Source organism: Maylandia zebra, linkage group LG10 (genome assembly GCF_041146795.1).
Source record: "Maylandia zebra isolate NMK-2024a linkage group LG10, Mzebra_GT3a, whole genome shotgun sequence".
Taxonomy (NCBI): domain Eukaryota; kingdom Metazoa; phylum Chordata; class Actinopteri; order Cichliformes; family Cichlidae; genus Maylandia; species Maylandia zebra.
The window spans coordinates 18,079,293-18,095,729 of NC_135176.1; the positions used below are offsets into that span (position 1 = coordinate 18,079,293).

The following is a 16,437-nucleotide window of genomic DNA, read 5'->3' on the forward strand; positions in this document are numbered from 1 at the left end:
GAAAATTCATGAAAAACAAAATCTTCTATTCACCCAGAAAAATCCCTGTGGAATATCCTTTGGCAGTAGGTTTTTCTTGCCTGTCAGAGTGCAGGGGAAAGCAGACCCCATTACGTCCGTAGTAGTTCCCAAAGACGTCCTCATTCATTAGGGGCACGGCTGCAATAATAAACCCCAGCAGCCAGATCGAGGCCAGGACCACCTTAAAGCAGGACAACATACATGCTGTCAGGATTTCACACAAAGTACTCTTCAAATTCCCCAAATAAGAAAAGTTATGACTGCCTGGGTTTCCAAACTCTAGTTGACATTTATTTAATCAGATTTCAAGCATTTGCTTCAATCAAGTTGCCTCCTGCTGACTGACGAGTCACTTCATGTTCTGCCTCTGTGTGGACAATCTGGGAGAACAAGCAGTAGGTCTTTTAATTCTTTACTGGTGGATGTGAGGTGGGTGGAGGCATATTTACAATAAATGGCTGACTCTTAGACTTGGTTCAAAGCAGTAAAATGAATAGTAGACTGTAGTAAATCTGGAAATGGTCAATATTTTGGGGATGGTGATGTTCAGGGGTTACTTTATACTTCATACCAAACCAGTAGAACAAAGGATATCTCTCTTTTGTTCTTCACACAAACTGTTTTCCCTTACAGCTAAGATTACTAGTGGACTAAAATGAGCTACCTGCACTTTACACCTACTGAAGGCATGAAGCTCCCAGCAAACAGTTTTTGTGCTGATGTTAATGCCAGAGGAGGTTTGGAGCTCTGCAGTTACTGAGTCAGTGAGCGTTGAGGACTTTTGTGCAGTGTGTTCTTCAGCAGTTTTTCTTCAAAATAAGAGTGACGATTACTTTGTAGACAAAGACAACAGTTGGATGACATTCATCAGGCACATTGTTCCCCATTTTGAAAAGTGCAACTTACCCCTGTCTGAAATTTGCCTGGGCGCAAATTTCTAAAAGGGAAAACAATGACAAGGAACTTCTCCAGAGTCAGGTAGGTCAGGAGGAGAACAGACACCTGAGGAGAAACATGCACCGCAAATGAAAACAACATGTTTTTAACTAATAAACTGAACACTGCTTTGAATATTGGCTGCACTGTTATTAGTAGAACCTCTATTATGACAGAGGAATCAACATGCAGAGGATGGAACTTGGGTTCACATCATTTATAAAGTCAGTCTAATGATGATTTATCCTGGAAAGTGCATAAAGTTCTGAGACAGGTTGTTAAACTCCAGCTGAGGCTTGTTATGTCTCCATCTGCAACAGCTAAAAGCAATGAGTGAGAGTGAATTATAAACACGTTTTTAAAGTAAAAGAGAGCATAATATGAGTACCTTAGTCTGCAAACATGATATTTATATAATGCAGAGCCGAAACAAGCTGATACAGCCAGTGAGCGGAACAAAAGATGATTTTAATCTTGAAGCTACTTTAGCTGAAAACAGCAGGGCAAAAGTACAAGCAAAAAGCGAAGGATGTGTAAGTGCAAATCCTTGTGATGTGTCAGTTTTACAGTACAGATCAGTTTGTCTCAATCTGCATGCATATTTGCGTGTGTTGAAGTGTGATATATACATGGGCAGTACCTCTGAGGAGAGCATGGCCAGGAATCCAATGGTCCGACACTCCGCACTTTCCATCCACATCAGGGCGTTACGGTTGTACTGACCGCGGAATTTTACATCAGATACGCCAACAAAAAACAGGTACACGCCCATGAGGCAGTCAGCACCTGGATGATAAGGATGACATCTATGAGTCTATTTACAGGCAGATGTGCCCTGTGTGATTATAAGCCCATCTGTCAGCTACATCCTTCCCAAAAACAGTTTTATTATATTATTTAAGTCACCACAACAGGCAAGATTAATGGAACCACAAGCATGGATGGATCTTGCTATATGCAGATACACTCAACAAAAATATAAACGCAACACCTTTGTTACTGCCCCCCATGGGATGGACGTAGAGACCTAAAATTCATTCCAGATACACAATATAACCATCCCTCCCAAACAGTGGTCACAAATCAGTCCAAATGTGTGGTAGTGGGCACATCTGCTATATTGAGATAATCCATCCCACCTCACAGGTGTGCCACATCAGGATGCTGATCTGACATCATGAGTAGTGCACAGGTGTACCTCAGACTGCCCACAACAAAAGGCCACCCTGGAATGTGCAGTTTTGTCTCACAGCAAAATGCCACAGATGCCACAAGCAATGAGGGAGCGTGCAATTGGCATGCTGACAGCAGGAATGTCAACCAGATCTGTCGCCCGTGCATTGAATGTTCATTTCTCAACCATAAGCCGTCTCCACAGGCGTTTCAGAGAATATGGCAGCACATCCAACCGGCCTCACAACCGCAGACCTCGTGTAACCACACCAGCCCAGGACCTCCACATCCAGCAGGTTCACCTCCAAGATCGTCTGAGACCAGCCACCCAGACAGCTGCTGGAACAATTGGTTTGCACAACCAAACAATTTCTGCACAAACTGTCAGAAACCGTCTCAGGGACGCTCAACTGCATGCCCGTCGTCCTCATCGGGGTCTTGACCTGACTCCAGCTCGTCGCCGTAACAAACTTGTGTGGGCAAATGCTCACATTCGATGGCGTCTGGCACGTTGGAGAGGTGTGCGCTTCACGGATGAATCATGGTTCACATTGTTCAGGGCAGATGGCAGCTGAGAATGTCCCAGTTCTTGCATGGCCAGCATACTCACCGGACATGTCACCCATTGAGCATGTTCGGGATGTGCTTGACCGGCGTATACGACAGCGTGTACCAGTTCCCACGAATATCCAACAACCTCACACAGCCATTGAAGTGGAGTGGACCAACATTCCACAGGCCACAATTGACAATCTGATAGACTCCATGCGACGATGTGTTGCACTGCATGAGGCAAATGGTGGTCACACCAGATACTGACCGGTTCTGGGTCCCCAGACCCCCAATAGTGCAAAAAACTGCACATTCCAGGGTGGCCTTTTGTTGTGGGCAGTCTGAGGTACACCTGTGCACTACTCATGATGTCAGATCAGCATCCTGATGTAGCACACCTGTGAGGTGGGATGGATTATCTCAATATAGCAGATGTGCCCACTACCACACATTTGGACTGATTTGTGACCACTGTTTGGGAGGGATGGTTATATTGTGTATCTGGAATGAATTTTAGGTCTCTACGTCCATCCCATGGGGAATGGGAGCAGTAACAAAGGTGTTGCGTTTATATTTTTGTTCAGTGTAGGTGGGCTGGAAAGAAATTAGGTAAGCGTTGACTAAAACTGTGTGTAAAATCTCACCACTAGATCTAGATGCACTAGATTGCAGTCAACTGTTTTCTTACCCCTCCCAATTCAAGTGCATAATCTTAGGTATGGTGGCCACTCTAGGACAAACAGCTCTGGTGTCTGTTCATCTGTAGGGAGTGTAGGCTGTCAGTCTGCTGTCAGTTTGTTTGGTGTCTATTAGGAGGCTGTAAAACTTTGTGAAAGGAGTCCGATATGAGTCGATGAGACAGTGAAGCTCACGTCTGATGACAGTGATACTGAAGTGATTGTTGTTTGAGATATGCTAAACTTTTCTGTTGGGAAATGCTGTTGTTAGCTGCTGTTAGTCATTAACATTAACATTAGTGAAACTTCCTTTATAGTGGCTCTAACGGACACCTCATGAAAAAACGCTACCCTATGGTTCAAGAATATAAACAAACTGTTTATGAGAAGGAAACTGTGATTTTTTGGATACATGATGTTAGCTTATAACCAGCTGTTGTTGGTGGTGGCTTCCACAAACCGATGCATGCTCCTTTGTATTTTTAATGGATAAAATCAGAATTTTTGAGAACAGATCAATTTGTTGGAAGATGTAATCACACACTAATCAAAGTATATTTATGAGTACCACATGAACCCTCTGTGTCCTGTGTAATTACTTATTAGAATATTAGAAATTAAACGTAAAGCATATTTTCAGTCGTTGTGGCTAGCATCTTAATTTTAAGAAGACTATGGCAATCTAAATTTATACTTACTAATAGCTGCACAATAATCTCTTCTTCACTAAGTTATTACCGCTGTAAAAACATGATTCCCTGTAACCAAAGACACCCCTGGATTAAAAATGCAATTTTAGTGAGATGTTAAATGCATTATAGCTGCTAAAGTTTCACAACTAGCTACAAATTTTGATATATTTATTGTTAAACCTCTCAACCCGAGGTTTGGGGGGTGGGGGTCTGCTCAAACAATCTCTGAGTGACTGTGAATTTCTTTAATGATCTGACAGGACCTCAACTGCATTTTAAGAGGCATTTCTCACAGATTCAAAATTGACCTCCATTTATTAATTAAGGATCTGAACTCAAGCCCACTTGCTTCTCACGTCTAATCTATTATATCAAATTTTTAACGTTCCTAGAAAGCCCGTCCTTGAGTTAGATGATTATGTTTCTTTACTTATTCATTAATGACAGAGTAAATAAACAAAAAAACAAAAACAAAAGAACAATCTGCTTCTCACATTAAAGAAGCAACTATCTGCAATCTCCAAAGAAAAGGTGCTCCATAAATAATGTACAAATAAGACAAAGTAAACAATTTAAGAAGTACAGCAGAACAAAAAACAAAAAACCTGCATGGTTTGCAGCAAACATCTTCATTTCCTTTTCCCTCCATCTCAGAGTCTTAGTGAGTTAGTCTCTTGTTTTTGTTTTCTCTAACACAATGCTGTTAGATTTCTGACATTAAATTTTAAAAAAAATTAAACATGTTTTTACTTCTGGAAACAAACCAAGTGGAAACAATTTTGCCTCCAGACAGTCTAATATAGCCACAATCCCATGGTTTGATTGGACAATCCCATATGAACGAGCCATAGACAACAGAGTGGTGAAAGAACTCCCTCTAAAGAGGAAGCAACCTCAAGTAGAAACAGACTCAGGGAGGGAAGCTTTTTACCATGAGGGGAGACGCAAACTACAAATCCAAATCCAGAAAAAGTTGGGATCCTGTGTAAACACAAATACCAATCTCATAAACCCATAGTGACGTGCTATTCACAACAGAACACAGAAAACAAAAGTAAGTGATACTAAAAAGAAACAGCTGCAGAGACTTTTTGCAACTCATTGGGATCACTGGCAGCAAATCAGAAACATGAGTGGGTATAAAAAGAGCATCTCTGAGAGGCAGAGTGATGATGCAAAGAACAAGCCATATGTGAACATGATCCAGAAATGCTACCATCTTCTCTGGGTCAAAGGTCATTTAAAGTGGATTGAGGCACAGCGGAAAACTATTCTGTGGTCAGACAAATTGAAATTTAAAATTCATTTTGGAAAACATGGATGCCTGGCTCTCTAATGGTATGAGGGTGCATTAGACCCAGGATTGCCGAGTAGCTAGAGTCCTCTGTCAGACAAGAATGGGAAAAGGCTACACTTCTAAAGGTCCAGCTGCTGGTTTCCTCAGGTCCCAGACTTTTATGGACTGATGTTAAATGAAGGCAGGATGCTATACACTGGTAAATTTTGCTATCATCGATTTCAAAATGAGCTGATAGTTTATCTGGAACTTTTTCCTTATTTCATTTCTGCATTCTGTTTTTATTTCCACTTTACAAAACATCCCAGTTTTTGCATTTTTGGAGTAGGCTTTGCAACAGTGGCATAGAAAGGCACAGGGAATGTGAAAGAGGAGAATGAAGGAGAAGTGTGTAGATTGGGAAGTCTCCAAGCAGTTTGATCCCATCCCAGTATAACAAACTTCTTCATCCTGTTTCATTGGATAGAAGCAAGGCTAAGCTGACTTATTCACTTTCCAAAAGAACAGCTTGACATTTAGATTTATTGCTGCTTTTACAAGTACTTTTATTTTGCGAGACTGTCTGACCCGGTGCTACGTTGTTACTCACAGCAGAGAACTTTGATGCAGGCAGCATGCAGGTTGTTCTCAGCACGAATCAGCGACCTCATGCCGATGACAAACAGATTACCAAAGCAGGTGATGAGGGCCATGACCCAGACAGACACCCGCAGCACCATGTTAGCCAGGAGGTCCTCAAAAGAAGAGATGCCATCTGTGTTGGGTTTACAGGACCTCACATGAGGTGCATAGGAACAGTACTGAAACTTCTTGAAATAGCTTGTAGAGAAAAGAGAAAAATTGTAAAAAACAAACAAAAACACAACCGACAAAGAAGAGATGACAAAACATGCTGGTTCTTCTGAAGTGACGGCTGTGTGTTACACATACATGTGGGAGAGGTTCTTCATGGGAAGGAACACCTTAGTCTGAATATCTGCGATCTCAATTCCCTCCAGCGCTCTGTAGGAAATAACAGATTTCACCACCGCACTAGACTACAGCAAACTCTGAAGACCAATTTCAGCATTAAGACATCAAAGTGAAGAAGCCATTAATGCATTAGAAAGATATTCTGGAGAGTCCCAGATGACTTCAAAGAAGTGTTTGAAGATTTAAACTAGTATTCATGATTGAGGTTAGAATAACATTTAGAGGAAAGTTATTAAAATTAAGCATGTAGTTGTGATGTTTGAGGCTCAGGGCAATAAAGGTCCTCACATGTATAAAAACAGGCAAACGTGTATATGTCAGAGTACTTACAGAGACTGAAGATGTGTCAGGTGGTGGAAATGGCTTGGATGAATACGGAGGAGAGGATTATGGGAGATATTTCTGAAACAAGAAACAGATGATAAACACAACAAAGCCTGTCAACATGAAATATAACAAATGGCCAAATGACAGTACATTCCTGACATCCTTGATTGTTTAAAACAAGTAAAAAAACAGGTCTGTGTCCAATTACACCTGACATTAGATACAGAATGCTTTCTGCACTTTTCCCCCTGCTCAGATTACATAGTTTAGAGTAGATTTAAAGTCTTCTTTAGAGGGCCTGAATAACTACAAGCCAGAAATGTTGCAATGAGCAATGGCAGGATAGATCTGTGCAATAGCATATTTTGATACTTTGACATAATAAATTTTTTCCTGCTTTGTAAGTCACTTCACGATGGACAGCTTTTGAAGTGACAGCAGTGATCTGTGAGATCAGCCTGCACTTCCAAGAAAAAAAAAAGGGCAAGCGTAGGGATTTCAGCGAGTTTGACGAGGGCCAAACTGTAATGGGTTGACGACTGGGTCAGAGCAGCTTTTTTGAGGTGTGCCCAGTCTGTAGTGGTCACTATCTATCCCAAGTGGTTCAACGAAAGAACAGTGGTGAACCAGCAGCAGGGTCATTGATGCACGTGGGAATCGAAGGCTGGCTTGTGTGGTCCGATCCAACATATGAGCTGTTGTACTGCAAACTGATGAAAACATGTCAGAATATACTGTGCATCACAGTTTGTTGTGTATTGTGCTGCATTTTCACAGATCATTCATGGTACCCATGTTGACCATGCTGCTTTTTGGACCCAGTGTGTCCACTGCAGGGCACCAAAAAGCAAAAAGTAGCACAACGATGAGTTTGAGGTGTTCACATGGCCTCCAAATTCCTAAGATCTCAATCCAATCAAGCACCTGTAGGATGTGCTGGAGAAATAAGTCTGATCCATGGAAGCGCCACCTCACAGTTTACACGATGGAAGGATCTGTTGCTAACATCTTGGTGCCAGATACCACAGCACACCTTCCGGGGTCTAGTCGAGTCCAACCCTTGATGGGCCAGGCCCGTTTTGTCACTGAAAGGGGGATGCACTCCATTGGATGTGTTACTGTATGTGCATTATGTGACATCGAATGAGGACAGCAGATTGTCCCAAAAGTCTCAATAAACAGCAATTCTTCTGTGATGCGAGTGATTCAAATAGCAGACCCCTAATCCGCCTTTTCCGCCTGTCTCTTTCCTGTGAGGTGTGAGATCAACAAGACTCAAAAACGTTTCCATGGATAGCTCGTGCTGTGGAAAATAGCCTAATCTCATTGTTCTAGTTAAGTCTTAGCTAGTGATCGTTAGGGAGTCACACACACACACACACACACACACACACACACACACACGGAGCCAGCGGACCAACTGGAGCGCAATAGTTTTATGAAAGCAATTATTCATGCGCTGTTACTCTGACTGACAGCATCTCCAGTCCTGGCCCCTCCTTTCCCAAAAAAAGGTCTTCAGCTGCTGCTCATAAACAGGTTTGTCTCAAAGTTCATTCATTTTGATAATTTTTTCCCCTTCAGCACTAAGAGGCAAAAGTACAGAAATGTTGTTTTTACGTAATAAGTGGAAGATTTGAGTATGCATAGAAAAGGCTGAGACATTTTATACATACAATTAACACTACAAAATCAAAACAGTCCATATGCCTTAATGCACGACACAATGCATACGAGGAGCAGCTCTAAAACTGTGAGTTACACGGACGATCAGAGTTAACCTTGTAACGCTGAGTGTATCATATTTGATTTGATGAGCCTTTGAAACCGCCTACATCAGAGAAGTCAATGTCATCATACATTGTGGTTCACAAACAGTGAAGTAATACTTAAATATCAAGTACAAAAAAACCCTACTACATACTGCAGTTTGATGCAGGATTTTACTGCCTGTCTTCAGTTTGTAAATATTTCTTATGTTACATTACTATATATCATTTTCCTCTCACACAGTGGAAAAGAAGCTCAAAATACCACTAAATGAAAATGAAGTAAGAGGATTAATGGAGGATTATATAGAATTGGCACATAAATAAACTCAGTTTATCTAAAAATATGATGCTTGCACTTATTATTTTAACTCAATGCAACAGTTTCGTGATTGATTTTTCTTTTACATTATAAATTCTTTCTTTCAGAGCTTCCAACAAAAATAGTTTTATTCTGCATCTGATTACAGCCACCATGTATCCCACTAAGAATAAGTCACATTCTCAGAAACCTTCACAAAGTTATTTTTTCTTAATCCTACTTTAGACCTTGTCCTAATTCAGTCCTGTTACAAAACCCACATAATGACGAATGATTTTCCACACTATCATTTACTCACAGTTTAAGGAGGGAATTGGAGAGACTCTTGAAGGTGTTTTTTGGCAGCTCCCTAATCCTGTTCCTAGACAGATCCCTAAAGAGGATGAAAGAGAAACAAGGGAAAAATTAAACCTCCTGACTCATTTTATAGCACATTTACATTTTTCTCATTCAATTCCAAACATGGACAGCGTAAACATGCATAGAAAACAGCAAAGGCTTTAAATAAATGTGCAGATACATAATGTTTGCATGAAATTCTACACAGGTTTCTTTTCTTACTCATCCCTGACACTTCATATCTCATCAGAACAAAACCTCTCTAACACCAGCCTCACCAGAATCTCTTTGAGTGAACTTGAAGACAGTGGTGTATATTTATTTATTTATTTTGACATGGTTTTACTGGCTTTCTGTGAATATGCTCTTACTCACAGTTCGGCCAGCTTCCACAGAGACTGGAAGGTGTTTTCGGGAATTGTCCTAATCCTGTTGTCTATCAGTAACCTGAAGAAGGCAGAGCTGCTGTCAGAAACCATGCAGAGAGCTGCAAAGTGCTGTTGGAAAACTGATATAAATGGATACAATCTCATTTACTTTAGTCAGTCTTAACCATGTCCTCAAAGTTTGCATGACCCTGCTTAGGCCTCCGTACTCACTGAACTTCGTGTGAATCCTTTCCTCTAATTCAGCTCATTTCACTGCCAAACCTCATGGCTCATCTCCTCTCAGCCCTATGTTGTGTTTTTATTTGTGGAGTTTAAAAATGCCGCACATGCATTCATTTGAAACAAACCTTGATTGCACTTCTGTCTAGATCTCAGTTTAACCTCCTCTGAGGCACATGAGCTGCTCTGATAGGTCCTAAAAACAACAGGCTTTACTGTTGGGCTTTGCAGGGCCATTTGTGAAACAGCAAGTCGGCAGCCTTGGTGAGGTCAGGGATGCAGCATCCACCAAGGAGATTGCGACTTGGCTCACCGAAGTGGAAGAGCTTAAATTTAAGTGTATGGCATTTGTCTGGCTTCTGTTGGTGTATGAGGTGATCGTGTTGACAGTGGGAAGCAAAAGATCCATATACACAATCCACTGACCCTATAGTTGAATCAACAGACATGGTGTTCTGGCAGATGTGGTGACAAGTGAATGAATAGGTGCCATCCCACAAGCTCACTATCACATGGTAGTGACGGACCTGGAATAATAACCTGGCAGACTAAAACCCAGAGCATTAATTTCTGTTTATGTCCTATTTAACCCAGTGACCCTCCACATCTGGGATAAAAATAAATGAAGAGCACAATGTGCCCAGGAAAAGCTTTACTTAAGCATATTCTCCAGAGCTATTGGGTCTAGTGACATGATTGCATGCCGAGGCCAACTCCAAGTATGACTGCAGGAAAAGAGCTGGTGAGAAGCCTAATTAAGCCAAGATCAGCAGGCCTGCCTACCACAGTGTAATTTTTGGCCTGAGCCAAGTTTCCAAGCAAGTTTAGGCCAGGCCTGATAGTCACATTTAGTTGCGCCAATTTCTATTTCTATGCTTGTTTGACCAATTTCTTAAAGATCTGATTGCACAGCAGAATTTGTTTTGTTAATTAATGAAATAAATAAAAAGAAAACAAGTGTGTCTGAGGGTGGGCGCGCCAAGGGGAGAGAACAGGAGATAAACTTAGATGAACAGATAAAATAAAATGAATAAAACATAATTAAAGGATTAAAGTGGGAGATTTTCTAAAAACTTAAGCCACTTAAGTCCCTTAAGGATGATTAACTAACTGCATTGATATATGAAAAGTCCATCATTTCTAATGTATTTCCTGTAAACACAACATTAACTGCGTTTAGGCACAACTGAGACCTCAGAGATATATTAAACATGCACAAACACATCCTCATTACACTTAACTAACACTTGCTGTAGACTAACAATGCAACAGCTGTAATATTGTATCTATATCACATTCTGTTATAGTTCTGACACGAGCAACATTTCAACAAGTGATTCTTTTTACTGTGGACACTTTGTAAAATGCAAAAAAATGAAAGACACAAACTTTTTATTTAATTGTTTATCTACTAATTTGAATGGCTGTGGGGGGGGGGGGGGGGGGGGGGGGGGGGTCTTGTCTTATGCATAGTTTTGTCTTTGTTGGGCCATTGTGTTTGAAACACCTGCTCTACTGGGTTGAGATGTTGAGAGGCCATGTCCAAGAAACCAGTTCGAAGTGATCTGAGCCATGAGAAGATGGGTGCACTGTGGTCATGGTCAGCAACAATACTCAGGTAGGCTGTTGTGTTTAAACAATGCTCCACTGGTCTGAAGGGACACAACGTGTGCCAAGAAAATATCCCCAACACTATTCCACCACTAACCCGAGCTTTGACACAAGGCAGGATGGATCCATGCTTTCTTGTTGTTAATGCCAAATGCTAACATCCAGATGTTGCAACAGAAATCATGACTCATGAGACCAGACAACATTTTTACAGTCTTCTTTAGACATCCTAAAAACTTGATTATGTTCATCTGGGCATAGTGTTTTCAGTGGGAGAAACGTTTTGTCACTCATTCAAGTGACTTCTTCAGCCTCGTGACATTCATTTGAACTTCAGCAGGTCGTCTTGGCCATGTTTTCATGCCTACATGCACAGAGTTGCGGCTATTTGTTTGGCCGATTAGATATTTGTGTTATTGAGTAGTTCAACAAGTGTACCTAACAAAGTAGCTGCTGAGTATATATGCAGCATCTGAAGATCAAACAACACCTCTCGTTACCTTATCTTTTGGGAAACTTTCTGTGTGGTGCGCAGATTTAAACCCTGAGCTTTCAGCATTCTTATTGAACTTTTAATAAAGCAGGATACTCACAAAACTTCAAGCTTGCTGCATGTCTTTAAGATAGAGTAGTTAAGAGTTTGAATCTGGTTTCCCTCAAGATCCCTGAGAGTAGTGAAAACAGGAGGAGAGGGAAAATAAAAATGTACATTTACTAAACATACAAATATAAGGGTGTAATTTTCATAGATCTTTGGTAAAAGTTATGAAAGAAAAAATAAATGGAATATTTTTTCTTGCACTTAATCTGCTCAGAAAAAAATAAAGCAAATCTGAGCAGCCCCAGAGATATCGGCTGACTCAAACCGTCATGCAACTCAGTATCACCTCTATAATACCAGTTTAATTTGTTATTTATATATGCAAACAAGGACAAACACACATCAGCATAACTGCTACACTTTTTAGTGCACTAACATCACATGCACTACACACCTGCATGCACACAAGTACACTCTCACTCACAGCCAGTCCAAGGCAGGCATGTGTTGACAGAAGCTTGGATGAGGAAGCTGCTGCAGTGAAGTGTTCACCATGGACCTGAAGGGGGGAGGAAGACATTTAATCGCAAAACTAAATAGGACTGAACAGAGTTGTAGAGTGACTACTAAACAGATGTAAGGCTTAGACTGTGACTTTTAAGGGCCAATTTACTCCTGGACTTCTTGTCATCCATATATAAATGTGCTGATCCTCAGAGTGTAGGATCGGGGGTCAGTCAAGCAAAAGTGAGTCAAAAGTCAGACAGACAGCATGAAGCAGCAACATGTTTGCATGGAAAAATGTTCACATGTCATATACTTGACTCATAACTTTATTATCTTTGTTTATGTACAGGCTGTTATTTCACCAGCAAGGCAGGCTGTAAATTCTAAAAAGAAAAGTTAGTGTATACACGACATTATCACACAGTTTATATGACTTTGGGATGTTATTAAATTATGTCCCAGGAACTTTTATATACATTTTGAAAGGTAAGTATTAGAGATGGCACGATAGCACTTTATGTCCGATACCGATATCATAAATTTGGATATCGGCCGATACCAATATGAATCCGACATAATGTGTTTTTTAATCAATAAAACGTTTTTTTAATATCTTGCTGCTTTTTGTATAAGTTCATACTTAAGTTAAAAAAAACAAAAAAACAAACAAACACTAAAGCTATTCTGTTATATCTGTATGCAAAAAATGCACTGCACCCAAAATATTTCATAGTTCAGCAATACTGATCAATCTAATAAACTTAAACCTACTCCATCCTCACTATTCTGGTATTTTAAAGAGTAAGCAACCTAACTAATAGGGCTCTAAAACTCCCAGCAAAAAAACAAAACAAAAAAAACAAAAAAAAAAATAAGGAACCACCCTCCACCTCATGATGCTTAATCGACGTAATCAACCTTAATTTGATGCAGTGTGAAAGAAAATGCACAGAAATAAATTATTTTTCAAGAATTATTAAATAGATTCAACATCTTTCTTTAACAGAACTGCAGACTGCACAGATGGTACCTCCCCAAAGGAAAAAGTAATATAGCTTACTAGGGTATATTAGACTTAATAGTTACTATATACAGTAATGGACTTATTTACATTTTACATCAAATTAAAACTTTGGGTGTAAGATTCAGATAATTATTTAATAAAAGCTAGACATTTTAAATGAGAATAAGAAAGAAAAGTATGTCTTTGTGCCCCCTTCTCCCTGTTCATGTCCTATCGGCCCCCCTGGCTAAACTTTGCTAGATCCGCCCCTGCACAGTTACCAGCCATCAGCTGCATAGAAAAGGATCCTGGTCTAGAAAGTAATATTAAATAAATTTTAACAACAGATTATCAAGCTTAAACGTGCTTCTGTTATTCAGCCGCTGGTTTCCTCTTTCTGGTGCAAAGTGGGAGATAAACAAACAAGAGAGACGGACTCGCGACAGAAAAGCCGATCAGCTGATCATTAAGCAGTTTCATGATTGAAGTAGCAGCAGGAGAGGGAGGGGGAGAGAAGAGGCAGTCGCTCCATATATGGGTTGTTAAGCTTAACGCGGGAATGCTTTACAAACATTCAGAGATGAACTTACACACTTGCTTTACTTCTCTATGGGATCACTTCCTCGGAGATGAAATGCTGGTTTGGTAGCGAAGCTACAAATACACAAAGCCGCTCTATCACGTGAGCACACTGCTCCAACGTGGTACGGTTATGAGGAGAGTTACGCCGTGTCGAAAGTTTTGTGTGGTGCTTTTTTGATATTTAATGGATCGGATTACATTTTTTATTTCTCTCCGATATCCGATCCAGTAATTTACGTCAGTATCGGACCGATACCGATATGTAATATCGGATCAGTCCATCTCTAGTAAGTATATTTGCATGTACAAAAGAATGTCCACCCACGAACCTTTCAAAATAAAGTTACAGGTACATCTGTGCTGAGAAAATCAGAAATTCTGAGTATTTTTTTTCTCTCCATGAAGTTGAAGCTTGATTGTTTTGCACGGACCTGTTTTATCTAAAAGCTTACAGTTCCTTGAGTTGTATCTTTTGTTCATATCACACAGGTGGATGTATTACATTTATTAGAGGCTAATTAACTAAATGATCTTGCAGCCATTGTTCACCTGCTATAAAACAAGGGGTTGAAACTGGAGCATTTTTATCCAAAGCATGGCCGGAGAGACCAAAATGCTATGACCTCAAAGAAGATACACATCAAGCTTCTCATCAGTGATAGAAAAAGGTCTCTTCTAAATCACTTCTCGGGAAAGGAACACATGTCCAGATGCTTTGGGTGGGCTTAGACATATCCGCATTTCACCGCGGATGACTGGAAAACTCAGTTTTCTGATGAAACCAAGTTTTTGGTTTCTGCCAGTAATAGAAGTCTGAGATGTACAAGACAGAGAATGATATGGCAGCGCATCAAGCCCACACTGAAATGAGGTGGTAGGAATATTCAAGTGTAGGGATGTTTTGCCAGTTCTGGACTTGGACAGTTGTGTCAAACTGACTTCCCTCTAACCAATGAGAAGCGTGCTTCATTCCTCAAGAAATATGCTAGATACATAAGTTCTTCCAAGGCAGGAATGACATATGCTCACAACTGCACTGCCAAACAATAACAGAATGGATGTACCAAACTGTTCACTGTAATTTTCTTTCTTCAAATCTCTGCTGATGCTGAGATGAACAAAAGAAAAAAAAATCAGACATTGAGCCAGCTATATAAATGGTAGCTGATGGGGTTTTAACTATGTGGAGTAAAAAAATCCCTATTTGCTTAAGAATTATGGCACAGGCAGACCTCAACTCTGAAACAGTTTCCATATCAAAACAATGTTTAATATTTTGGGTGGCAACACTTCAGCGGGCAGTAAGGACAAGGGACTCTGATTCCAAAGATGAATGGGGAATCAAATGAGAGACATATGGTCATCCCCGTCTAACAGTCCCTCCGTGGAAGTGCAAACACTCTTTGAGGAGGCAGGTGGAGTGAGAACACATTTTATGTCTGAAACATAAACATTAAAAGGGTTATTTCGTGAGACGGATACCTGTTGTGGTTGGATTTAAGAAAACATGCAGAGAATGAGCCAAGCAGATGCAGCTCAGGGTGACGGGTCTGAAGTTGATTTCCAAGAAATTGTATTGTGAGAACTAAAATCACGTTCTCATGTCGTGGAAAGAGCAGCAGCTAGGGTTGAGCTAGGCCAGGTCTATGAGTCAGAGTGGACAGAGTAGAAGGAATTAATCTAAAGGGAACGATGGGCGGAAAATAGGTAAAGAGAGATTGAGCATTACCTAGTGTAAATTAATCCAGGGCTTTAGGACCTGACCTCCTGAGACCCTGCGTCATATGGGTACATAACGTTTTGGCTTTTCTGCACCTTATACGTCATCCTGCTCAGTAAAGTGTTTAATACTTTGTTGATATTAAGCCATTGTCCCCATAAGATGACTTAATATCTGTTAAAAGATTATGATTTTTTTTTATTTTTTACATTATCTGATCCAACTAAACCCAAACAGCTGGGAGAAATTAAAAATACTTCCCAAACGACAGCTCAGGTTTCAGAAAGTATATTAAAATATGATTAAAGTAGTCTGTGAGTCATGAAAAACGAAGTTAAGCGTGTTACTTGTCATCACTTTACTCCAGTATTCACATTTCTACCACTATATCTCTGTGTTGAGTTCAAGGGGTTAAGTGAAAGTAGGTAAAACGGTTGTTCAAAGGAATATGACAAAACTTCCTGTCACAGTCTTTCTTCCCTCCCTTAAATGGCTGGTTTCACAGACTAAGCTCAAATTAAGCCAGGCCTCAATGGATTAGTTAGCCTACTATCAGCTGCCCTAAATTCAGCTTAGTTAATCAGAAGTGTGTCATGGCCCAGGATATTGGACTCTTTGGAATATTTGGCCTTGTTTACTAAAATCTTCGATCATCAGTTCTTAGTTTGGTTATAGCGTTTATTTTGTTTTGCTCTTAACTCTTATTTTGGTTTGTATTAGAGGTTGTTTTTTAATCCTTTAGTGTTTCATGTCAAGTGTATTTATTTGTCTGCATTTCTCTGTTTAGT

At 40.2% G+C, this 16,437-nt stretch overlaps 1 protein-coding gene across 1 annotated transcript in view; it reads right to left on the reverse strand.

Annotated features, from left to right (window-relative positions):
• rxfp2a (relaxin family peptide receptor 2a) overlaps window positions 1-16,437 on the reverse strand; it is a 40,659-nt gene that overhangs the window by 3,529 nt on the left and 20,693 nt on the right. The window contains exons 9-18 of the mRNA XM_014409907.3: window positions 12,322-12,396; window positions 11,890-11,961; window positions 9,453-9,524; window positions 9,037-9,111; window positions 6,651-6,722; window positions 6,279-6,350; window positions 5,938-6,167; window positions 1,598-1,743; window positions 928-1,023; window positions 34-202 (exon numbers count right to left, since the gene is read on the reverse strand). Coding sequence (XP_014265393.1) covers window positions 34-202; window positions 928-1,023; window positions 1,598-1,743; window positions 5,938-6,167; window positions 6,279-6,350; window positions 6,651-6,722; window positions 9,037-9,111; window positions 9,453-9,524; window positions 11,890-11,961; window positions 12,322-12,396 — 1,079 coding nt within the window. The remainder of the gene's footprint in view (window positions 1-33; window positions 203-927; window positions 1,024-1,597; window positions 1,744-5,937; window positions 6,168-6,278; window positions 6,351-6,650; window positions 6,723-9,036; window positions 9,112-9,452; window positions 9,525-11,889; window positions 11,962-12,321; window positions 12,397-16,437) is intronic.